The 26429-nt window shown below is 39.1% G+C and overlaps 1 protein-coding gene across 5 annotated transcripts in view; it reads left to right on the forward strand.

Annotated features, from left to right (window-relative positions):
• The window catches only part of LOC132123796 (protein AF-10-like), a 53001-nt gene extending 37869 nt beyond the window's left edge, over window positions 1–15132 (forward strand). For 4 of the 5 annotated variants that reach the window (XM_059534443.1, XM_059534445.1, XM_059534446.1 and 1 more), the window contains 10 exons: window positions 4919–5033; window positions 7315–7387; window positions 8703–8875; window positions 10280–10471; window positions 10753–10826; window positions 11164–11504; window positions 11767–11790; window positions 12627–12717; window positions 13032–13247; window positions 13496–15132. In XM_059534443.1, the coding sequence (XP_059390426.1) occupies window positions 4919–5033; window positions 7315–7387; window positions 8703–8875; window positions 10280–10471; window positions 10753–10826; window positions 11164–11504; window positions 11767–11790; window positions 12627–12717; window positions 13032–13247; window positions 13496–13543 (1347 nt within the window). In that variant the 3' untranslated portion in view covers window positions 13544–15132. The remainder of the gene's footprint in view (window positions 1–4918; window positions 5034–7314; window positions 7388–8702; window positions 8876–10279; window positions 10472–10752; window positions 10827–11163; window positions 11505–11766; window positions 11791–12626; window positions 12718–13031; window positions 13248–13495) is intronic. The other variant, XM_059534444.1, reaches the window with a different exon arrangement.
• The last annotated feature ends 11297 nt before the right edge of the window (window positions 15133–26429 follow it).

The following is a 26429-nucleotide window of genomic DNA, read 5'->3' on the forward strand; positions in this document are numbered from 1 at the left end:
TTATAATAGCAATTTGCATATACTCCAGAATGTTATGAAGAGTGATCAGATGAATTGCATAGTCCTTCTTTGCCATGAAAATTAACTTAATCCCAAAAAAACCTTTCCACTGCATTTCATTTCTGTCATTAAAGAACCTGCTGAGATAATTTCAGTAATCGTCTTGTTAACTCAGGTGAGAATGTTGATGAGCACAAGGCTGGAGATCATTATGTCAGGCTGATTGGGTTAGAATGGCAGACTTGACAAGTTAAAAGGAGGGTGATGCTTGAAATCATTGTTCTTCCATTGTTAACCATGGTGACCTGCAAAGAAACGCGTGCAGCCATCATTGCGTTGCATAAAAATGGCTTCACAGGCAAGGATATTGTGGCTACTAAGATTGCACCTAAATCAACAATTTATAGGATCATCAAGAACTTCAAGGAAAGAGGTTCAATTCTTGTAAAGAAGGCTTCAGGGCATCCAAGAAAGTCCAGCAAGCGCCAGGATCATCTCCTAAAGAGGATTCAGCTGCGGGATCAGAGTGCCACCAGTGCAGAGCTTGCTCAGGAATGGCAGCAGGCAGGTGTGAGCGCATCTGAACGCACAGTGAGGCCAAGACTTTTGGAAGATGGCCTGGTGTCAAGAAGAGCAGCAAAGAAGCCACTTCTCTCCAAAAAAAACATCAGGGACAGATTGATCTTCTGCAGAAAGTATAGTGAATGGACTGCTGAGGACTGGGGCAAAGTCATATTCTCCGATGAAGCCCCTTTCCGATTGTTTGGGGCATCTGGAAAAAGGCTCGTCCGGAGAAGAAAAGGTGAGCGCTACCATCAGTCCTGTGTCATGCCAACAGTAAAGCATCCTGACACCATTCATGTGTGGGGTTGCTTCTCATCCAAGGGAGTGGGCTCACTCACAATTCTGCCCAAAAACACAGCCATGAATAAAGAATGGTACCAAAACACCCTCCAACAGCAACTTCTTCCAACAATCCAACAACAGTTTGGTGAAGAACAATGCATTTTCCAGCACGATGGAGCACCGTGCCATAAGGCAAAAGTGATAAGTAAGTGGCTCGGGGACCAGAATGTTGAAATTTTGGGTCCATGGCCTGGAAACTCCCCAGATCTTAATCCCATTGAGAACTTGTGGTCAATCCTCAAGAGGCGGGTGGACATAAAAAAACCCACTAATTCTGACAAACTCCAAGAAGTGATTATGAAAGAATGGGTTGCTATCAGTCAGGATTTGGCCCAGAAGTTGATTGAGAGCATGCCCAGTCGAATTGCAGAGGTCCTGAAAAAGAAGGGCCAACACTGCAAATACTGACTCTTTGCATAAATGTCATGTAATTGTCGAAAAAAGCCTTTGAAACGTATGTTGTGCTTGTAATTATATTTCAGTACATCACAGAAACAACTGAAACAAAGGTCTAAAAGCAGTTTAGCAGCAAACTTTTTGAAAACTAATATTTATGTAATTCTCAAAACTTTTGGCCACGACTGTATATGCAAAAAGTCCATACCTAGATTAAAAAAAAATCAATATCTGCGAACAAATATAGTACTGCTAATCACACAGAGCTTTCAGCACACACATATTCTTTATACATCATCTCTCACAAAATTAACCCATTAAATAGAATTATACTTATCATCTTTGTCCTGAGTGCTAATTTGCTCCAGTTTTATCAAGATAAATGCTGTTTGAGCATGTTCGTGGCACAAATAGTAATTAACTCCAAAAAGGCTCAGATGCAAATGTTGGATGCAGCTATTTATGTAACTCCTATTTTTCTTTGTGAAGGATTTTTTCTTTCTAAAGAACAAATGAGTTTGGTTTGCAAGTGCCAGAGTTTGTGATAGATAATGCAATATTTATATAATCGCAGCATTATGTTAACAGTATGAGGGAGGCCATCTTTACAATACAAATTTTATTTCTTTATAGCATTGTGGTACCATCTTTGGGCAACAATGATACATAACATGTCAGTGTGACAAGTAAAGTGTGTCACTTCAGATCTCATTTTTCAGCTCTTGTATGTCAATTAGGGTATTTCTGACTTAAGTATATGGTCTTATCGAATAAACGTCATGTTGTTTCGATTCTATTTGTTAATACACTTTGTTGATATCACTAGTCAGAGCAGTATGTGTGGTCTAATAAACAGACATGACATTATTGTGAGATAAGTGGCATAATTGTCTTTATCTATTGGATATATTATTGCTTTCATTCAGTAATTATGTGTGTGTGTTTTTGTGTGTGTGTGTGTGTGTGTGTGTGTTTGAAGTTTTAAGTTTGAGGTTGGTAAAATTTGTTTTGTTTGCATTAATTGGATGAAAAATACAATTAGAAAAGCTTAAAGTAGCTATTTTCTTTATATATATATATATATATATATATATATAAATACATTTTAAAATGAAATTTATTCCTGTGATGGCAAAGATGAATTGTCAGCAGCCATTACTCGAGGTTTCACTGTCACACGATAACACTAACATTTCTTATCAATGTTAAAACGTTTTTGCTGCTTAATATTTTTGTTTACACTGTGATACATGTTTCTGGATTATTTGATGAATAGAAAGTTTGGAAGAACAGCGCTTTTAAAAGCGAATGGATATAGTGAGTAAATGTATACGTTTACAAAGAATTATGTATAAATACCTTCATAAATCAGTGACTTAAGAATCCCTCCCACACATGGATGGACTACTGCACGTGTTCAGATGACAATAATAAAGTCAAGTCTTTCTTACAAGCTTCCAGCGCAGCTTCAAATGGGCTCTTTGGAAGCGCACTAGAGACTGAGTACCATCGCTGCCGCTCTCCTGAGCATCTTTGTCTTGACTTGCGCTGCTGTAGCAACCCGTCGTTTCCAGGCAACAGGGCTTTGTTTGTTCAGATCTGCCCTCTCTGCAGGCAGGGTGGCCTTACATTAGGAAATGAAGTAGACCCACTGATGGCCTTAATGCTGCAGGGCTCCCGGCGGACCAGCCCCTCCTAACACACGACTGCAAATGTCCCCATTAGTCCTAAGCTTTATGGCATAGGAGACACAATACAATGGGCTTTTTTCTTCACTAGGTTATAGTCAGAAGATCAGTAAACGGTGATGCATTTAAAACTTTGTCAGGTCAGGAATAGAATTCTTTTATTTTTATTTTTATGCATTACATGATGTTTTATTGAATATAATGTATCAAACACTCATCTTTTATTCCGTCAGCATGACCGTCCCCGAGATATTTTTTTTTCCTTCCTCACTATCCCGAACTCTCCATTTGTGGATTAGTTAGATGAAAAAAATGTAGTGTTTTCAAACAGTGCAGCAGTGACCTTCGACCCCAGCGCGCACCCCCTAGGCCAACCTCTGTCCCAGTCTTCGTTAACCTCCACAATGGTGCTGAGAGCCCTAAGCCTCAAACAATCTGGCTGTCCCTCTTTTCCCTGTGCGGGTGCATTGAGCTGGGCTCGCTGACGGGATGAGGGCTGACAGGCTGGACAGAGAGCTGTGTAGTGGGATGAGGGGTTCTCTTCACACTCGTCATGCTCCCTCCTCTCTCCACACGGACTGAAAGAGGAGTCTGAGGAATGGGGAGGGCCTGCGAGGCCATGAGGGGCCTGGGGAATGTAGGATATCACTTTTTTTTTTTTTTTTGTAGACATTAAAAAATGTAAAGAATTTGAAGACCATTTTTATTGTTATTAAACACAAGTTTTTTTTTTTTTTTGTAGCTAAGGCAGTTCAAATTCTGTCACGTTTAGGATTCAAGTACCTTTTGCTCCATGTTTTAGCACCATAAATGAAATTTTTACTTCCTTTATTTCTTAGTATAAGATACATAAAAGAAGCATGTTTTCAAGGTTGGTTTAAATGTTGTGTTTCAGTCCAATAGAGTCAGAAATCCTTAAGTTACACATAAAGACGTTATTGTATAGTAACGACAAGAAATCCAATACATTGTAGTTTCAGCTAGAGTTGTTTCCTGTTTGGATCAGGTAAGGCCTTGATGTAGATAAAGCGAACAAAGAAAAATGAAATAATTTATTGATTTGATGAAAATAAGCACTGTATGACTTTTTTTAAAGGACCAAGGCTATCTTTATTTGATGGGGGAAAACAGTAATATTGTGCAATTTAGTTTTTTAATTTTGGATTTTAATGTATTTTCAGCAGTCATTATTCGAGACTTTAGTGTCACATGATCTTGCAGAAATCATTTTAATATGTTGATTTGGTGGTCGAGAGACATTTACTGTTATTACCAGTTTTGAACAGTTATGTTGCTTAATTGAGTTGTGGAAGATGCGAAACATTTTTTTAGGATTGTTGGTGAATTGACATTTGTTTAAAATAGAAATCGTTTGTATTAAATAAATGTCTTTACTTTTACTTATAAGCAATATGACGTGTCCTTGCTGAATAAATGGAAGTGTAGTCTGTAAATTGGAATAAATAGGAGTAATCATCCATATTTATATAAAATTTGAATAAAACCTCTTCAATTTTCCTTATTCCACTGCAAAAGTGCTATTTAAGTGCAAATCATGTGAACATTTGTGTGGTTTCCACCATGCACCAAGTTTGTTGTTGCACATATGCCGGTACCTCAGAAGCAACACCGAAACCAATCCCACCCATTATTAGGGAAATGGTTTAATTGGATTAAATAATTAGCTCCAGAAGCACATGGTGTGTATGTTGTTCAGGGCTGATGATCTGCTGTTGCAGGCTCAGCCAATTCTCCTGGCTCTCAGGAAATACAGCTGACATGGAGTTTTATCATCCAGCTCTTTGGCTCAACGCTCTTGCACGCATTCATATGCGCACATGCAGAGACACATACTTACACTCAATCAGCATTTGGAATTTGATAGAGTTCCATAGTGTAACTCTCTTTCTTTTGTGTTTCTTCCTTAGTCAAACTCTCTACCGGGATCCTTTAACCTGGCGCCAACCCATATGTTCGGAAACAGGCTGAATCCGAATTCCGCCATGGCTGCACTGATCGCCCAGTCTGAGGGCTCCCCGGCAGGTGAGACACACAGATGAGGAACCACACTGATCTTTAGCCGGTACCTCCCATAGGCACAGGATTACCTTCTCAAATCCTTCCCTCCTGCTTCTCCCATTTCTCCTCTTCCTCCTATTCTTTCTCCGCTCTCCTGTGCATATGGAATGTGTGGTCAGCTGTACCCCCCTCCTATCCTCCTCAGGTCGCAGAGAGAGGGAGAGGCAGAGAACAAAACTCCCCGGGACAGAAAGCTGAAAGTGTGCATACCTGTTAAATGAAGCATGCTACCACTCAAACATTTCATTAATCTACACAATGACCGCAGTGATGACACAGAGGGGATTGCCCTGGGTTTAGGAGGCAGGCTTAGCTTACACTCAGCCTCTCCCTTCTCCTTCCCTCCATCCCGGACCTCTCAACACTTTCCCCGGACCCTGCCTAAACCCTGGGGGCTCAGTAATGAGCGAATGGGCTTGCAGGACCCTGTCATGGGGGTTGGGGTGGGGACCAGTTGAAAGCAAGAGAGAGATAGGAAAAAGGGGGAACACAGCCTTTGAGGAATAATGGATCAGTCATGCCCCCCTCCTCAAACAGAGGTCAGGGGGTCATTTGACTAACAATAGGAGGAAGAACACCCGTCCTTAAAGAGACCACCGCTCGAGACTGCAAAGCTTGCATGCTATTAGCATACGCCCAGTTCTTATCTTGCATTAGTTTAAAGCGCAGCACGTTTCAAATAGGGCATATATTGAGTGGGCTGATAATTTGGCTTATGTCAACATTTTGATATATATTCGTTCTGAAGTCAAGAGTCAGTACGATTTAAAAAAAGGATATTACACTTTCATTCAAAAGAATGTGTTAAATCGATCAAAAGTGACAAAGGCATTTTTTTAAATTATTTTCTATTTTCTATTTCTGTTTTCAATATTAAAAATAATCAAAAATGTTTCTTTAGCGCCAAATCAGCGTATTCCAATGATTTCTGGAGGGTCATTTCACATGGACGTGTGTAGTAATGTCTGCAGAAAATTAATCTTTGCCATTGCAGAAATAAATTACATTTTAAAATATATTAAAATAGATTTTAGTTATTCAATTTCAATAATAATAATTGATAATATTACTGTATTTTTGATCTAATAAATGCAGCCTTGGAGAGCATAAGAGATACACACACACACATAAATTTGTGTAAAATTTTATAGTTTATAAATATAAAAAAGATATAAACCTATTCTAAATTTAAATCTATTATAATATCTAATCTATTTTATTATATAATGTATAATATTATAATTTAATTTTAATTTAATATAAATTAATGGTAATAATATACGTGTACCTTTTATTTTTAGTGCAGTTTTGAATAATAATCTTATAAACATTCAGCAAATTTGATGTCATTTAATGTCAGGTATCTATCACCCGTTGGCCACTCTGTTGTCTAGATATTGGAATTTTTTTTAAATAAAAAAAAACGGTAAAAAAATATATATATTATCATTGAGGCTGTGACACAAGGTTTGTTTACTTTTGCAAAGTACTTGTGCCTCCCTTTAACTGCTGGTCACCTGTTAGGTTTCCACTGTGTTGTTCAGTTCCTGTTCTTTCCTTTTTTTTTTTTTCCTTTTTTTTTTTTTTTTGTAAAGTGATACCCGATGCTTTCGGGTCCAGTCTGCACTGCAGCCCCGGGGCTGTTCCAGGGTCAGGCAAGAGGTCAGCACTATAATAAGTCAGACCAGACCTTGGGCGGCTCGTACTGATGTGCCCACACCCCCACTGGAGTCAGCCTGTGCTCGAGGTGGTAGTGGGCTGGGAAGTGTTAAACAGAACAAGATGGGGTGGAAAAGGAAAAGCAGGGGGAAGGAAGCTGGGAGGGAAGAGAAAAATGGGATTGGCTAGCTGTGACTAGAGGGGGGTGGGGAGAAAAAAAAGAGAGAGAGAGTAAAGAGGGAGGGGGTTGTGCTTGGCGAGGCGCATATGTGATTCATTACTTTCACTGCCGAAAATGAAAAGCAGTGTCTGGCATGGGGCCTGCAGGCAGGGTGAAGGGAGCCTCCACAGGAAACAAAGAGCTGGAGGGAAGGAGGGAGAGAGAGGTGACTGTGACACACTCAGTGGTGTCAGTGAGCAAGCTGAGCCGGCAGAGAGACCACTCTAGATGGATTTCTGTGAGGAAGATCTGATGGCTACCAGGCTCACTTTGGGTCGAGCTGCCTGTCCCTGCACTTCCCAGGCTCCTCTAACACCCACATCTTCACGCCGGCTCCTTATCGACTGCTCTCTGTTTACCTTTCAGATCAGGAGCTAGGAGACGGAGCTCTTGGCTTCTCCAGAAGAGTAAACTCACCAAAGACAAACCTCTCCCCTCGGTAAGTCCTATTTACATTCCAGAGCTAGACTTCCCCTCCTCCAGGCTCTGAGATTTCACTCGCCCTCCCTTCCTTCCTTCCTCCCCCACAGAACACACTTATTCACTCACTCAGTTTCCTCCCTTGCGCGCTCTCCTTCAGAACAGCGTGCATTTTGAGCTCGCAGCTGTTGTCCGTATCGCAGTTACAAACCGGCTTTAGAGTTCGACGTGGCAGTGATGTCTTCGAACGCAGAAAGAAACATTGCATTCATTTTCTGTAACTTGAGGTGTAGGCTTTTTTGCGCTGTGATTAAGGATATAAAATGGATTTATACGGAAGCAAATATATATACTGCACAAAAATGCCTCTGGGATATAATATGTTTGGTTGAAAAGGTATGTTGTACTTTCATTGCTGCTTTGGTGTATAGATATTAATATAAACTAAATATTATTTTCAACTTTTCAGATCAATTTGGTCTTTTTAGTCATAATGTGAGTTTGAGAAATGCATTTAGCACAATATTGCTATAAACTCTGAGCTTGTCTATTTGTATGGCAGCCTTTTCAGTACTGAAGGTACAAGAAGCCGTTCACACTAAGAACATTTTTGCAGACGGATGTATTTGTCTGCTGATCTCACATCTTGCGTCTTTTGGAGCACAAGACACAGCGTTTTAAAAACATGACGCTGAAGTTAAAAATGTAAACTTAAAAAAAAAAAAAAAAAAAATGTTTCTAGTCCATGAATCTCATTCGGGAAAGTTCTGCACCATCTTCAGATTAACTGCGAATATCTGTATGTGCCGTTTCTGTGATCCGCACCGGAGCAGCCGTGCAGGGGGATATGGCTTCACAGTCCTGTGCTGGAGATTTATTGCCTTGAGGAGCACATCTCAGCCCAGCCGTAATTACCTCCGAGACACATTCCCGCTCACCCGAGAGCCCTGATGTAGAGCCCAGAGCTGGAAGTATTCATAATAACACAGATCGCTGTCTGTCCAAACAAGTGCGTACTGAGATTTATGGTGTCAGAGAGGCAGGCCCAGGCTCTTTCACTCGATCAAGCTGTGAACTCTGTTTGGCTTTACCGAGCAGCGCATCTGCTTTTGAAGGCAGGACGCCAGACCAGGAGTTCAACTGTGTTGTTATTATAGCAGCAGTCTAGTCTATTGTGTGTTTGTAAGCGAAAGCTGATTATTTATAACCTGAATTGTACCACTGTGAACAGATCTAATATGCATTTCCATGTTAAATTCATGATTAGACAATTTGAGCTATGTTTGATAAACTTGTGTATAGATATCTCACTTGTTTTCTGTAAATGGCTGTAGGTTTCCGTTAAGTGGGCTTCATATCCGGTATGACTCGTCAGGACCGTTGGTTCCGGGGCTCGGGTCTGGTTCGGATGCATTGCCCCCGGTGGCCACCAGCATCGACCAGCTGCTGGAACGCCAATGGAATGAAGGACAGCAGTTTCTCCTACAACAGGGCTCACAGGGAGATGGTGAGATGATTTTATTTTATTTTTCTCACATGTATAAGGATGCTTGTTGCTTCTGTATACACTATTGAACCTGGACGTCTAATTCTCCTTAGGTTCCCTCAAGATTTACAATGTAGATTACACATAACCATCTCTCCACAATGTACATTACATGTACCCATATTGAAAATGTGAATTTTGAAGCAGTTAGGTTTAAGTAACTACTTAAGTTTGGATTGTGAGTGAATGCACTTTATGCAACAAAATGTCCAAGTTTTATCGTCAAGTTATATAGATCTTATTTTACTTAAACTTTGAAAACCCCATGGGATAATTTTGAAATGAACACATGGTGATATGAGGCTTAAAATAAAAGAGCAAAAAAAGGTAATAAAAATAAATATTTGGTGAACTTGCATTAAACGAAAAGCAGCACCAAATTTAGAGACTAGGATGTCATAGAGACTTGCAGGTTGACTCTTGACCTGGGGCAGTAAATAACCACCCAGAACATCTTAGCACCTAATTCCTAAACTGATTCCTGTAATAATAATTTCATATTCAAGAAGAGAAGGTTGTAGAGATATCAAAAGGCATTTTAAATTAATTTTACATTAGTATGCTAAAAGCCTTTATTAATTATGGTTATTGAAATTTGGCTTTACTTGTGAAAATTGTTACATTTATGTTCAGTCTAATTTGTCCTTTTTAATCTCAGGGTGCGTAGGGATAAACTTGGGTTATTGCTTTTATTGAAAAATGTTTTATTTAAAGAGAAAATAATTACTTGCATCATAAACGTTATTTTACAACATGTCATTTAAATAATATGCTTGTTATATGCCTGTAAGTGCATTGGTCTCCATAATGTGAGTAATTAAAGTATTGGTTAATAGCACAGTAATTATGAGCTTCATTACTTATATTTTGTCAGTGTGTAACTTGTAAGTAATTCTAGTGTGGAGGTAGTAGCGAATCTCTCAGTAGCAGAAGGTTGGTTTGTAGTGTCACAATTGTGTGAATGAGCAGCAGCTGTTTCTGTTATGATAGAGGCTCTTCTGGCAACTCTGGGAAGTCTGACAAGCGCATGGAGCAGGAAGTGGTAGGACGGCTGTGTTTCTGTTCGTCGCTGATATGAGACCAGTTGTGCGGTTTTGGTGACACTGCATCTGGTTTGCATTTCGCTCGGGTTTGCTGGCCACAGATCAGTGCCATGTGATTTTCCGAGAGCGGAGGTCTGCCGTTGTAGTTTTTTCTGGAGGTCTTGAACCACACGTGTACCAAACTAGTTTTTGCGCTTGTGGTATTGGGCTCGCTGCTTCTCAAAGACTTCATCTCGGTGGTTTGTAACCACTTCTATTTTGCTGTCAAAACTTGATGCGTGTGTGCGTGTGTGTGTGTGTGTGTGTGCGCTTTTATGTCCAGTTCTGGGAATGCTGAAGTCCCTGCACCAGCTGCAGGTGGAAAACCGGCGTCTGGAGGAACAAATCCGAACTCTTACTATGAAGAAGGAACGACTGCAGCTCTTGAGCGCTCAGCTCTCTGTGCCTTTCACTCCCGCGAGCACCACGGCCACCACTGCCTCCTCTCCTCTGTACCCCAGCAACACTCATGCAGGTTAGACACGCATGCTATCTTATGCCTCTTGTCTACCCTTAGAGTTTTCACACACTCCATCTGGACCGTTACAGTGTAATCCCACCCCAAACACCCCCCCCCCCCCCCCCCCCACCCCGATCCACATATTCACACATACATGCAGACGAGCCCACCTTTCACCCCCCGTACGACCCCTTCCTCTCCCTCTGTTCTGCTCACAGAGGCTCCTCTCCCAGCTCAACTCTAGCTAATCTGGTCTCCACATTCATGTCAAGTTGCAAAATCTCTCTCTCCTCCAGACATGCTGCACAGCAAGAGCATTCAGCTAGGCAGCAGTGTTTTAACAGAGTCCTCTCAACCCTTGCCCACTCAGGTAACTTCCTCTACCCCTGCTCTGCAGATGCCATCTGCTGGGACTGAGCACCTCTTTAGTTGAGTCAAGTGTTATATTATGTATATCTGTACATAGTCGAGTGTGTTGCACTGATGTGATGGTGTAGTACGTAATTGCATCGTAATTACAGATTCATGGGATAATTGGTGGCTGTATGATGTTTAAATGATTTGTAGCATAAGTCTGATAGAAATTATGCTAGATCTATTTGGTTGGACAGGTACAGGAGGCGCCTCTCTCACGTTGACCTCTTGTTTTTTCTCTCTCTCTCTCTCACATGCTCTTGTGCTTTCTCTATTCTTTCTCTTTCCTTCAGGATCCCCTGTCTGGTGGCCATAGTAGCGGAAGTAGCACGTCCTCTCTCTCCACCCCTCCGTCTGCGGCCCACAGTCCCCCCCAGCAGCAGATGAATGGAGTCGGCATGGCCGGGGTGGCCGTCCAGCCTGGCAATGCCAACTCATCCCTGCCTGCCATAGCCGGGGTGACGGGTCTGATGGGCACTCTGCAGGGGAACCACCTGGCCATGAGTGGCATCGTGGGTGCCCTAAACGGAGTCATCCAAACCTCCCCCAGCCTGGCCCAGAGTAGCAGCCCCCTGCCCCATCCCTCTGCAGCTACCAGCGCATCCCTGCCCATGTCCAGCAGTCTCAGTAACAGGTACAAACTGGCACTTGCCACCTACTGTTCAAAATAATAATTATTTTCTTAATTTTATGAAATATATATTATGGTGTATTTATATATTGCATTTTTAATGTAATGAAACATTTTCTTTCATTTATTACTTTATTTTTATTGAAATATGACTTGGACAGGTTTGTGAGATTGATCCATATTGCTTGGCATTGTGTGATGCATTCATATTTTCTTCATCTCTTCTGCTTCTCGATCTCTCTTTTGCTTTCGCTTTGGAATGCAGCAGCATGACCGCTGTGAAAACCAGGTGAGGATCGGCTAGCTTTGCCTTTTTTATTCTCACTTGCTCATTTTCTTGCTATGCCTGTGTGCGCTGCATGTCTGTCTCTGAACAAAGTTGTGTACTTAAGATTAAACTGCTGATGTTTTCAAAGCAAGTTCCAGTTTAAACAGCCCTCCTTAGTCAGAACAGGAGGAGAACTCAGTTAGCTGGATTTGATTGTTGATTTGGCATGATCTTGGATTATTTGGTTCTTTTGAAGCTCATCCTGGACTTGTTGTCATTGCAACAGGTCCGTAAACTTAAACCTGCATGGGAGCAGGTTTATTTCATGTAAACAGCATTAGATTGCACCTTTTTAAAAGGAACTGACATTTTAAATCTATCCGAGCCATTGCTACTCTATTACGAGTACCCCACTGATCCAGGGACAATAATTTAATTAATTTAAAAATAATATTATAATGTTGTGTAATCTCGAATACTATAAACACAGCCAGTTTTACACATTGAAAGATTTATTCGTGATAAGATAATGTCAAGCTTTTTGTCAGGTGTCCTTTTTGACTATATGATTGTCATTGTTTCTGTCTTGCCGCCAGTCAATCGCTGCATTGCTGATCGTGGTTTCCAGTATCGATAAACCTGCCCTTTATGGGGAGAGATCAGTTATCATGATAAGAAGATCTGGCATCTTTCACATCATCTCAGATGTATTAAGCAAGAAAAGATTACAGTCTCTTTACTTTAGCATACAGAGGGGTTTTATTTAATACGGAATAGTTTTGTGTGGCCATGGCCAAGAAGTTTTTGAAATGCTGAAAATGTCATTTTCTTATGAGGGCTTATGTATGTGTTTGCAGTGCAGCAAGGCTTTTCAGCGACCAGCACAGGCAGATCCTCCTCCATCCGCACCAACTGCAGCAGCTTTTCAGCTCTCAGCAGGCCATACCAGTAAGAGAAGCACTAACACACACTCCATTACACCGCCTTAGAGTCTTGATATAATACATGATTCTAAGAGCTCAAAATATATGCATGTTTACAAAACACCTTATCTTTCGATGATTCAATGCAACACAACTTTTATACATCACAATGGCTTCTTCCTCAGAACTGTTTATTTTCACATCCTGGGAGCTTGGGATTGCAATTTTGAGGAAACTCTTGCCACTATTTTGTGCAATATGCATCATACGGTCCGTGGGCAGTCTGTGGGTGTGCCGTCTTTGTCTAGACATCTCATCATACTCTGTTTGTCTGTTTAGGAACAGCAGAAGGCTCTGCTCTATCAGTTAATGCAACAGCAGCATCAACAACAGCAGCAGCAGCAGCAGAATGACATCCAGCTACAGCAGCTGCCAATCAACAGCCTCCTGCCTGCCACACAACCAGCCATCAACACAAACCCCTTCCTCGCCATGCACAACGACAACAACACTCCTAAAACTGGAGCCGGCACGGCAACTATCAAACAGACAAAAGTATTAACTCATAATATAATTATAAAATGGATAGATTTGAAGTAGTGTGTGTGTGTGTGTGTGTGTGTGTGTGTGTGTGTGTGTGTGTGTGTGTGCGTGTGTGTATATAATATTAACATTTTATTAATAATAATATTGTATTATATAAATATAATAGTATTTATTTTTTATCAATTTATTTTATTTACATTTTTTAATTTACAAATTTTGAGGCTCACCAATTTAAATTGTGCTTGTGCTTTATTCAGAGACTGGGAGAGAAGGCGGTGTCTGTGACAGGACAGGAGAAGACCTGATGTAGAAGACAACATTTTGGAGGAGGTGTGTCTTCTGGATCCCTCTCATCTGCCCAGAGGCTTGCAATCTGAGCAGCAAAACCTGAACATTCACCCACCGCACAAAACCAGCACCAGCCTTGATATAAACACACACACGCCAGTTTAATGCCCGTCTGGCAAACAACATGCTGCACTGAGTTTAGTAAATCCCTTGCTGTAAACTTACTGGAACCCATGGAGGCCAAAAGACAGGCTCTCTCTCACACACACACACACACACACGGCCTCTGTCACCCTGCCAGTGTGTTGAAAATGACACTGGTGCGAGTCGATTTGGGCGGAAAGTGTAGATGAAGGTCTCGGATGGGGACTGTAAGATGTAGATGCTTCTGGAACAGTATCTGCTCACCACTGTTACCTCTCTGTTCCCCTTTAACAAGAAAAATGTAACGATAATCTCAATAAAAACCTGTCATATTTGTCCGTCTTTGGATTTAAATGCGTCAAATATTTCAAAGCTGAAGAGATCAGACATTTGTGCACCACAAAGGCCTTCTCTGCATCCTGATCTTGAGCTTCCCCTGTGAGGAGGCGTCCCAAAGGTCTCACTGACCCTGCTGCACTCTTTGAAGAGCAACTACCTCTCAAGCCAGGACAAACAGACCAGGCCCTGAACCCAAGTGCCTGGCCCCCATCTCCAACTTCTCAGCGAGGGGCCGCGCGCTGGAGACGCTGCCAGTCTCTCTCTCTCTCCTTCCCTTTTTATTTTTTCCTCCAGTCAATCCATTTTTTTCTGAAAAGATTTAATACCATTCTGCGTCGCTCAGGCAATGCCAGTTCAGAGAGTCCCAGAGATCTCTGCCTGCACAGTGAATACACTGAAGAAGAAAAAAATGATTTCAAATGTTTTGTGCTGCATTAATACTTTTTTGAATCCAACTTTCTATTATTCCTTTTTTATTTATTTGCATTTGTTGCATGTTGGGCACAAGGTGATATATTGTAATGCTCAACTCGCAAACATTTTTTATACTACTGTACAAAATTCTTACCTTTTTTGAGTCTTGTTAACATTTTGATGAACATGTCTTGTGTTTGAAGTTCTAAGAAAAAATCCTACTTGATAATTTTGTGGTCTTGTAAATACACCTGTTTTTCCCTTTTTTCTTGTTGCTATGTAAATCTACAGGTGCATATTGGAATAAGAATAAGCTGTCAGAATAAATGAGATTGTTTAGCACACTCTTACCTCTTTTCTGTTGTAAATACATATTTGTGATTCACTTGGTGTGAAGGACTGTTTCAAATCACTGTCGGTGTGTTCAGATCTTTTCCAACAGGCTCCCACAAAACTGGTGACTGGATAACGTGTATTAATTTATTTTTGTATGTGCAGGGACTTTTTGTTTGGTTTTATTGATGTGGTTTTATACGTTATAATGTCCACCTTCTCATGTATCTGTACAGAAATTATGCAAAATCTAAAGTTTGTATTTAAAACATCAAAAGTGAATCCACAAGTCCTGCTTCATATTAAGAAATTCTGAACACTGAGATTGTAGTGTTGCGCTTTTTTTTTTTCAGTGAAATTAAAATGTTTATTACAATTCTTGCATCTTGCATTGCCTTATTTTAAGTAAGTATATTTTAGCATAGGTTTTTTTTCATTTTTACTTAATTTCTGTATACTTTTAAACCTCTAAATTGTAAAGAAGTGCTAACAAATTATGCTAGAATTCACTTGCAAACCACTTTTCATTAAAAGAACTACTCGATGGTTTATACTGACTCATGACAAGTTTTCCAGCTACAGATCTCTCTGGTTAAAATGAGAAGGCATTACATTCAGTGCCAGTGAAGTGATTCTAGATTATAATGTTTATATATTTTCAAATAATATGAAGTGATAGTTTAACCAAAAATGTGAATTCTATCACACTCCTATCATTCCAAACCTTTGTGCATTTCTATCTTTTGTTGAACACAAAAAGACGATATTTTGAAGTGTTGATAGCCAACCATTTTTGCCATTAAATTCTATTGTATTTTTGTCTGTACCGTGGAAGTCAATACGAGAAGAAACTGATTAGTTACCAACATTCTTTAAAATATCTTTCTTTGTGCTCAACAGAAAGAACAAATATATTTTTGGCATTCCCATTTGCCCCAAAAGTAAAAAAAAAAAAAAAAAAAAACATATCATTTCAATGATTTACAAAAAGATAAAGAAAACAAAATGCAAACTGATATTGATACATTGGTAAGGAGAAATATGTCAACTCACACAGCGGTGTTCACTAATATTCTGAAATGTACATAAAAAAAACAAACATGGAAACACGTCATCAGTCCATAAGCATGAATATCACAGCCCTGATAAAGATGCCAAAACTAAATCCATATGAAGGTTGCATTGAGATTGAATGAAATATGCCTAAAATATGACATATCAAGGTCAGTGAATCAGCCACATGCATACTTCTTCCATTATGAGCAAGGAAACAGACACTCAAGAACCCCATATTTCTGCGGTCTGTCCTTGTGTTTGCTATTTGGTGAGTGGAACCCATTTCTCAGCATGACCCCGGGGATCTGCCCACTGTCCCTGCCCAGCTCTGAGCGCTCCTGCTGTGGGAACAGCAGGCCCCTCTCTCCCCTCAGCTTCATCAAGCTGTCCACACTACTGACCGGCCTCTGACCCCTGACCTCTCCACCCCAGCCTGATACGCTCGCAGCGGCACGCACACAATGGGGCCAGTGACAGCATTCACACATCTGAAAAATCTTCGCTTTATTTTAATAAGCATTCTTGGAAATTTGTAAAACGTCACATTCTGTGGGGCGCCGTCGCGCTTTTCCCATGATTAAATAAGGAACTCTTTTATGACCTAAATCTGAGTTCCTCAATAAGCCTCTAATAATATTTTTATTCCATTCGCACGACAGTGATAAATCAAATATTTCGTTATTTAGTCCCTCCCCACACAGTTAGTGATGGCTTTGTGTTAATGCCATCAGAGAGCAGATGGGGTGAAACATAGGCCGAGGGCAGAGAGCCGCAGAAGCCCGTGTGTCCCTCACTCGCTCTCTACCAGGTGCACTGGAGGGGGTGAGCCAGAACCCACTCAAGATCCTTAGGGACGATTCATTTCCCCCCTGCTGCCTGTAAGGAATGGATTCAGCTTACAGGTAGGTAACAAAAGCTGCTAACTGAGAACTGGAAAGGGAGGTGACTGATTTATAGTCCTTTTCTTTTTTATTCTCTCCAGAACTGTAACCCCCGAATGACCACATCAAATTGAAATTTAGGAATATTATTAGACCACAATGTAAATGTGTGTTTTGGGCTCCAGCCTGCTAATTAATTATGTCATTAAAGACACCATGTCTTTAAAAATGTGGGGGAGGCAGAGACTAGTTTTATCATGTTAAGGTTTAATTTGCTGATAATTGCTCAGAGGATGAGACGAATATTTGAGGTGAATAACTGGAGCAGACTTTTGTAAACAGAAATCTTACACTATTTCTCTTCTTTATTTTTTTCCTATTCTTTCTGTTCCTGTACTCATCTGTACCTAGATGTTAATGTTATTTAAATGTTGTTGTAACTAATTTAATAATGTATGATATGTGTGTGTGTATTGTGTGTATTTTTGTATTATTACTCAAAAATATATGTGTAATTATAAGTGATAAATGACAACTATGTGACTACATATTGTGGAAAAATAGAGTTTAGTGTTTAAAAAAAATGCATAAATAATTTTGTGGGCTTATTAGCAGGAGTTTTCTTTTTTTTGCTTGCTGATTTATTTGCATGTTGTTGTTTTTTTTTGTTTGTTTTTGTTGATTTTCTATCTTGTAGTTTATTTGATTTAGAGGGTAGATCTCAAACAACAAACAAATGGCAATAAAAGGAATCATTAGGAAAATATTTAGGAAAAGACTGAAAACAAAGAGTAAAAGCATAAATAAAAAGTATAGGCAAAAATACAGCGGCATAAATCAGTTTATTAAAATCATAATAGTAATAACAATTTCTTTGTCACATTCTTCTTTTTGGTTCTTCATCAAAATCCAGTTGTCATTTAATCTGTTTTTATGCTGACAATCTGAATAGGATTAAAAGCCAATCAAACATCCTTCCAGATGATTGTTATATTACTACTATTAAATCAAACCCAAATATCCCGCTCACTGCTTTTACAATCTGCATTTAATGCATCCCACTAATCCATTTTTCTTTCTTTCTTTCTTTCTTTCTTTCTTTCTTTCTTTCTTTCTTTCTTTCTTTCTTTCTTTCTTTCCCTCTTCTCCCCACCCACATTTATTTCTCCTCTTGTTTGGTTCATGCTGATGATTTCCAGCTGCTCAGGCACCATTCTGTTACATCTGCTTCTGCTCTAGTAATTAATAGCTCACTTTCCTCTCTCCCAGTCAGATTGGGAGACTGACCACCCCCCCCCCCCACACACACACACACACACCTCTCACATACACTCTTCTCTGTCCTGCCTTATCAGACCTGTCAGTCACATCCAGGCTGTTTAAACATGCCGCTGCCCCCCTTGCTTTCTTTCTCACTCTCTCTCTGTTTTTCTCCACCGCTTGCTTTCTCTCTACCTTACTTTCTCTCTCTCTTGAATGTTATATGCTCTATCTTTCTCAGCTGCACCCCCCCCCCCTCCTCTGGGTTAATTCATTCACATCTTGGGAGTTTGGACACACCCCCTCTTCAGTCCCATCCCCCTTGTTTCCTCCTGTCCAACATCAGTCCGCCAGAGGCCTGTCGGGACACCAGCTCCGGCTCTCCTGGGTAGCCAATCGAAATATTTGTTTGTTTGTTCATATTGAAATAATAGTTTAGAATCTTCCCATATTTAATATTTAAATAAATAGGATAAATATTACGTGCTTTGTGTTCAGTGTTTAAAATAAAACATCCATTAATCATTTGGTGGGATTATTAGCAGATTTGTTTGCTTGATTAATTGTTTACATGTTTATTCATTTTCTAATTTGGTTCACTGTTTGTTTGATTTACAGGGTAGATCTTAAACAATAAACAACAAAAGCACTTATCACAGGATTAGAAAAAAAATGACACGAAAATACAAAACAGTATTGATATAACTGATTTATTATAAGAAAGTTTAAAGGAAAAATCTCGATCAAATAATTATTATTATTTTTCAATAGTGTGTTACTAAAAACGTTGTTAAAAAAATAAACAACATTTTACTTCTACTACTACTAATAATAATATGGACAAAAAGGATCAATTTAATTGTGATCTATTAAATCACAAAGCTTGAAGGAGAGAAATCTTGATCAAATATTCGATTCATAGATTATTTAAAAAAGTGAGTTACTAAAACATTTTATACAGCTTTCAGAGTCTGTAAAAACTATAAATATTTTTTATAGATAAAAAATATGAACACAACTGTGATTTATTAAATCACAAACTTTGTCTTTGATTCATAAATTATTTTCAAATACGTTTTTCAGTGTTACAAATTTTTTTAATACATGTTGTTTCAGTGTTTGTAAAAAGTACAAATAATAATATTATAGATTAATAAAAAAAGAATACAACTTTTTGATTTTTTTAAATCACAAAGCTTAAAGGAGAACATTTTTCATCATATCTTTGATTCGAAAATTATTTTCAATTAATTTATTATTATTACCAGTAAGGCTTTGGAGTTGCTCAGGGCCTTTATTGTGTTTGTCTCAGGCTCCTCGGCCGGCTCGAGGGGCCCCATCTGACACTCTCCACCTCCTCTCCATCTTTACAGTATGTGTCCTCCCCCGCCATTGAGGGAGATTAGCAGGGACTACAGTCCTGAGCCTCCCCCAAACTCATCACTGCCTCCCTCCCATGGCTCCTGCCATGGACCCCCACAGGTTTCACTCCTGTTGGATAATGGTCCCAGTGTGGCCCGGTGGGTCTCAGACACATCTTTTTTCATACACAGACAAGCTTATTCTTCTTCCGAAGTAACACCACCCCCACCACTAAACCCCAAAACCGACGGGACCAAGAAAAACACTCTGAAGTTTAGAGCAAAATATGAGAATTAATACTGAAGAAGACATGCCAACTTATTTGTTGTCATACAGGCATACAATAATGTCAGACAAAATAAAGGGGACATTTTTCCAGCTGTATTTTGTTGAGTGTTTGTAACAAAGGTAGTTTGTTGTGTAGTACAAAAAAATGCTCCTGTTACATCTATTTTGAATTATTTTTATCCATAAATGCAAACAATCAGGAAACATTTCCATGAAAAATTGAAATAAAGAAAAAACATTAAAATAAGATTGTAGAATATGTGTTGATTTCAAAAACGTAAATTGTCATAAATAGGCCTATACACTACTATTTTGTACACTGGACAGTTTTACAACCCTCTCAGTCTGGTCAGAAATTATTTAATATGTAATCAGATACATAAAACAAAACACTAACCCTCTATGAAAGTGATTTTACCTCTGTAGCTAATTTACAATTGGTTAAAATGATGGCGTCTCCCGAAAATGATTATCTGTTCGTTTAAATACTACATAAATAACAGCAGTATTTCTCATAAAAAAAAACACGGCAAGATCAATGCGAATAGAGTAAAAAAAGATTACAAATATAATTTTCTCCGTAGTGTAGAGTGATCGTGTGAATCTTCGCGGTTGGAGGCAGCGTGAGAGCGGAGGGAAGTGACCTCTTCGCTGGGGGAGATAGGGGGACTGAGCCCTGTCACCCTGTCTCTGGGATCTGCACAGGAGCATACGGCACAGGAAGCATGTCCTCACTGGAAGTAAATCGCTATAATCAATAATGTCACATAGCTACTTCTTTTTCATTTTGTGGAGGCTGCACATAAAATTTCCATCATATCCATCAATAACGCGTATAGCCTATATAAACGCAAACGTTTCCAGTAACATTTCGCCTATTTCTCCCGATTTTCATTCTGTAGGGGTCTGCACGCTCGCGTCGCGGCACACACACTCTCTCTGTGTGCTCCTGCGGTCGAGCTCGGTAACAGCAGGCCTCTCAGCGGTGTGTGCTGGTTTTCCCTCCCGCCTCTGACCGCCGCCGCCGCGCGAGCGCGCTAGACACTCCAAGCGCACGCTCATACACTGATAATTATCCATAAATGTAGACAATAATGGATATTAAATATTAAATTAATCGGTAAGGTCTTATTAAAAAATAATAAATACACGTGCATTTTGTTATGTAAGTAGGCTATTACAAAAGACAAATAAATATAGGCTGTAGTAGAAATGATCGTGTTATTTTTGCTAAACATTAAAGCTCTTAAGAAAACTGTAGAATTGTAAGAAATTTTAACGGAAAAGGCATGCAATTTTTTTTACAGTAAAACATGTTCATTTATCGTAAAATGAATAAATGCTATTTTAACAGACGTGTGCTTTTACTGTAAAAATGTGTAAATACGTGCTATGTTTGAATTGGGCCATTAACATTTATGGGGAAGTTGAAGGTTGCATTTGTTTTCCTTATTTAGTGTGTTGTTGATGGTGATTTGTGTTGGGTCTTTGTATTCGTGTTGTTATTAGGTAACAGTTACTGGAAAGGCCCATTTTGAGACTTGATGTGGTTTTCCATTTTGCACATGAGATATATCCACATTGTATGCAGATTTTAATAAGCTGCAATATCGACAACACGATTTAACGACGTCAGGCCTACAGTTGGAACACGCAGTCAACAAAAATGCCTCGCTACAATGTTTGTAACATTGTTACACTATTATTTTACAGTAACGTCGCGAACCACAGTTGACCGTTTTTATAGTAAATGTAATAACAATAGGCCTAACATTAAAATGAAAGTAGGTTTGCTTGTCAAACAAACAAATCAAATAGACAAAGGAGGTGATGAATACAAAATATTCTTGTTTTGTTGTATTCTAATTTTATTTAAATAAAGTGTGTAATATATGTAGGCCTTATAGAAAAACCAAATAAAACAAGAAAAATAATTTTAAACACAGCCAACCGCTTTAGCACAGATAAATTATCATTTAACTTAATGAATGTGACAGACTGTAGTGGTGAAACGTCATGTATTTATCAGGTTAAAATAGATATCAGTTCATTATCTGAGCAGCCCCCATCATAATTAATAAAATAGTCAGAAGGGGGTGTGGTGCAGGCTACTTTAAATCTTATTCCCCATAATGTCCCAGAGAAGGAGTCAATTGCATATAATTTTTTTGATACAAGAAAAGCTATTCATTTGTGATCAGGAGAGACATGCAGTGATAGGCGCACATGCTGCAAGCTTGTTAATTATGGAAATCTGAGTTAAAATCAGCTGTCACTATTATAAGGTGAAGCCACTCTCTTGAGGGAGCGGTGTGTGTGTGTGTGTGTGTGTGTGAGTAAGCAGACTCTTTTGTGCAGTGAACATGCATGTCATGGACAGTGGCTGCTGTGGGCCACTGCACATCTCAGGAGACTTCATTAATTATTCAGTCCTTTAACTCCCAAAGAGACAAGTCAGTCCTCTGTATGTACCACAGCCTACAATGCTTTTAAAACAATGCTATGTATTTTGAGGATGTACACTTCACTGGCGTTTTACGAAAAGCATAAATAGACCACAGATGGTTGCATTAACAAACAGTTCAACTACTATAAACCCAGAACTTTCTAATGTTACATTATTAGACGTGACAACAGAGGAATCTGTTTCAAGTAAAAAATATCTATCTTTTCTATCCTGCCTTTTAGAGTTTGGATCAGTTGGTACCACATATTTGCAACATAACTTTAAAGTGTCGAAAAAATATTTTTTAGTCAGATATAAGAAAATGTATCTTGTAAGACACATACTCTGTTATTGAAAACCCGTGTAAATTCCACAGCATTTTCCGTTTAAAACATGGTCAACCTAAGGCTGACATGTAAAAAGGATGAGGTCATCGAATGCCAATGAGTGCAGAGACCTCCCACAAACTCACCGGCAAATAACAGCACATCGAGGAAGCAAGGAAATCCATTTTTCTTTCATAAAAGTACGACATAAATAAATATGAAAATATGCACTCAAATCATAATCTAAACCATGAAGCCTCCAGAGTCCACATCTTTTCTCAATCATATGATAAAAAAGGAGTGTGTTTGTCTTTTAGTTCTTAGACATTTGTTGGCCAGTATTTTGCAGAGTGGAGGACACTTTTTTTGAAGGATTAGCTGACTAAGACATTCTGTATGTCTTCCCTGGCTTGCCATGTTTTATTGTTACTCGTTTTGTGCATGATATCAAAGTTTGTAATACTGGTGTTGGACACATGAGAGACAGGGACCAAATCAAGTCCGAGACAAAAGATAACAAAATGTGAATGTGATGTATGTCATAGAGGATGTGAATGGTTTGGATGCTTTTAGGTTTGCTGGGAGAGTGAATGTGTTTAAGGTTTAGGGAGAGGGGCCGAACTAACACTGGCAGCTACACAACACCCACAATTAGTGGTGTTTTCTGTGCTTTGTCTGCATCAAGCTGCAGCATCAAGCTGCGTCAGGCCGGGGAGAGGGATCGAGAGAATGAACTGCTGCTTTCAGCTCAGAAACAATGAGGCCAAGGCTGGAATAGCCTTTCCCCACAATATGAGAAAGGCTCATCTAGGATTTGATTGCATAACTTGTAATAGAAAATGACCATTAAGTGACATGACATTCAGCCAAGTATGGTGACCCATACTCAGAATTCATGCTCTGCATTTAACCCATCAAAAGTGCACACACACAGCAGTGAACACCCTGAGACTCGAACCCACAACCCTAGGATTAAGAGTCAAACTCTCTAACCACTTGGCTACGACTTCCTCAATTTACTTTAATGAACAAGGTTCAGTGCGTCTGTTAAGAAACTATTGCGATTGCCTAGTTACAGTCATGGTGGAACAATTTTTACATGGATTAGCACTGAGGTTAATTTGAAATAACTGCTTTACAATGACAGTCATCTTGGAGAGTGGTAATGAATGGGTCCTTTGAAAATGGCTGTTTTGATTGGATAATTTCCAAAGCTCTGCATTTCAAACAAAATAAATGATACTACTCAGGTTTCTTAAATAATTCAAACGTTTTCTAAAATTAAATTATGTGCACACCTAAAAACTGCTTTCCCCCGTCTTTTTTATACATAATGTTAATTAAATCTGTAAATAATCATAAGAAATTAATATGAATACATGAATACCTAAACCACTGGATAGAAGGTTCAAATCTCTTTAAAGTCATAAAAACAATTCAATAAAAATTTAAAAGCAGAAATGCGAAGCTTATAGACACCTTCCGTCAAGTCACCTTTATTTATATAGCGCTTTTAACAACACAGAAGCAACTGTACAGTAATAATTAGGAAAATAGTGTGTGAAAAATGCAAAATGACAATAGTCAACACTCATTTTTCAGTTAAAGGCAGTTCATCATTGAATTCAGTGATGTCATAATCCAGCTCAGTTCAGTTTAAATAGTATCTGCGCAATCAAGTCAACAAAATCATGATTAAATTTTATAAAAGCACTTTAAATAAGTATTAAATCATTAATTTTACAGTTGCTTTATGGTTATGATTGTTACATTGTTATGGTAACTAAGTTGTAAAATTGGATGGAACTTTAAACAAAAAAGGTTGAAAAGCGATAACTTTCATGCAAAACACATGCTATCATTGTGTGGCTCTACTGTATTTTAACATTTGGATTAACCCATTCAGTTCCATTGTAAGTGCTTAACTGTAACTGATTCTTGCTTTTGTTTAGGAAAAGGAGAGATAAATGGAAATTACCTTTTGCAGTTATTAACATTATACCACAACTGCTGTCGATCTCGTTCAGAACCCTCCTTTAATTTCTCTAATTGCCTTTAAAATTGTTTGATCATTTTCTCCAAACTAAAAGCACCTAACGGGACATTTGGAATGAGGAGTTAGTGCACTGTGGACTATGGCTGCCTTTGTGGTCCCTGCAGAGGGAGGACCCCTCTTTGTTTTGTCAAGGACTTATCACAATCAGAATGTACAGTGTGTCAGACACACACCGGCATATATCAACTTCAATCTCTTTTTAATGAGAAATTCTGCCCTCTTTAATACGTGCAAATTAACCTTCCCCCCTCCGCTCCTGAAACCTCTGTAGATGCACACCCTTCTCTCTATATCTGTCCCTCTCTTTTTCCCTCTCCACCTCCCTCCCTGCTTTCCCGCCAGGGCAGAACCCTTCGATGGACATAGTGCTAGATTAACCATCAGACTGAGCAGAGCATGAGAAGCTTTGGCTATGAAGCCAACTCTTCAGACCCTGCATGGGCCTTATATGATTACCATCATTATTCTATCAATTTTATGTTCAAGCCATGTTAGTTATAATTTTTGAACTACAGCTAATAAGGATTTTTTAAAGCAGAGAGTGGTTCCAAGCCTGGCACGGTGGTGTCATAATTTAATAGATTTAAGGGATCCATTTCGCTACAGTGTACCCAGTGTGAGGTCCAGGCAGCTGCCAGCATCCTACTATTTTTTTTTCCCGTAAGCAAATGTATTGACTGTCTCTGTAAAATAGTCAGTAGCAAAAATATACAGCAATAAACAAATAAATAATATAATTAATTAAAAACTGGCAAAATACTTGATTTGGTGGAATATATCAACAATTAAGTGAACACTTTAGTATTTAGAATAATGACTCTCTGCATCTCAAAATAAACTCACTGGTTTCATAAAACATGGACAAGAATATTTTATTGTACCTGTGTTGTTCTAATTATCATACTTGTTCATTTTAATTGCCAGTGCAGGACATAGACCCTTTCCTCACTTCAGAGAATCTCTATATTTCTTTCATGCTTGTAAAAAATGTACATGCATATTGAAGCCATCAACAGTCAGAGACGAAGTGAGAGTACATATTGTAAACAGTGTGTGCCGTTGCTATGGTATCCATTTTCACTACAGAATTGGGGAGGGAGCGAGTGTGCGGCGGGGAGACTATCCATGCGTCGCCATAGTGATCAAGATGCCACGCAATCCTGCTAGTCTCCACAGCAACTTCTGTGTGTCCAGTCACACTGACAAAGAAACTTTATATAGTGAATGTGCAAATATAAAGACATTAGAAATAATAATTCTGAAAAATTACGTATTAGAGCGATCCTTTATAAAGTTTGTAGTAAATACTGATTTCTACAAGCGTTTTTCCTTCAAAACCAATTTCTCTAATAAGATTGAACTGCATTACAGAATATATTCCACCAATTAATTGAAATGGTCTGTTGACCCAGTAGCGTATGAACAGAACTGCATGCTCAGGGAACAGGCAATTAGGAGAAAAATGTAAACTTCACCAGATTATCATTAGGCCATTCAGTCTCAGAGGAAATTGATTTTTTTTTTCCTTATTCGACCTTTCCTCCTTTCAAATTCCATTTAAAGCCTCTCTCCATCTCAATCCATAGGGTTTCTGCACACGTTGTCGCCAGGTCCGAATTTACTGTGCCAGAAAGAGTGTAAAGTCTCTCTCATTCCTGGTTAGTTTCTCTCTTTTTCTTTCTCTAGTGTTTTAAAACCAGATTCACTTCCAACTATATTCCTGATAACTCATTCACCACCAGTTTTTTGTTGTTTTTCTTTACTTCCATTCTTTCTTTTACTTCCACTACCATAACTCTCTGAACACTATAATCAATCCCACATTGATTTTCCTATCAATGGACATTATCATAGATCAGGCATCTGCTAGCACTGGCCTCAATCCATGTGCTGCCTGTTGCCACGGGGACAGAGAGATTTCATCACACCTCGCTCTCTGACAGACAGACAGAGAGAGATGGCTTAAAAGCAAGGGATGGCAGGGAAATGCATGCACAC

Source organism: Carassius carassius, chromosome 42 (genome assembly GCF_963082965.1).
Source record: "Carassius carassius chromosome 42, fCarCar2.1, whole genome shotgun sequence".
NCBI classification, from domain to species: Eukaryota; Metazoa; Chordata; class Actinopteri; order Cypriniformes; family Cyprinidae; genus Carassius; species Carassius carassius.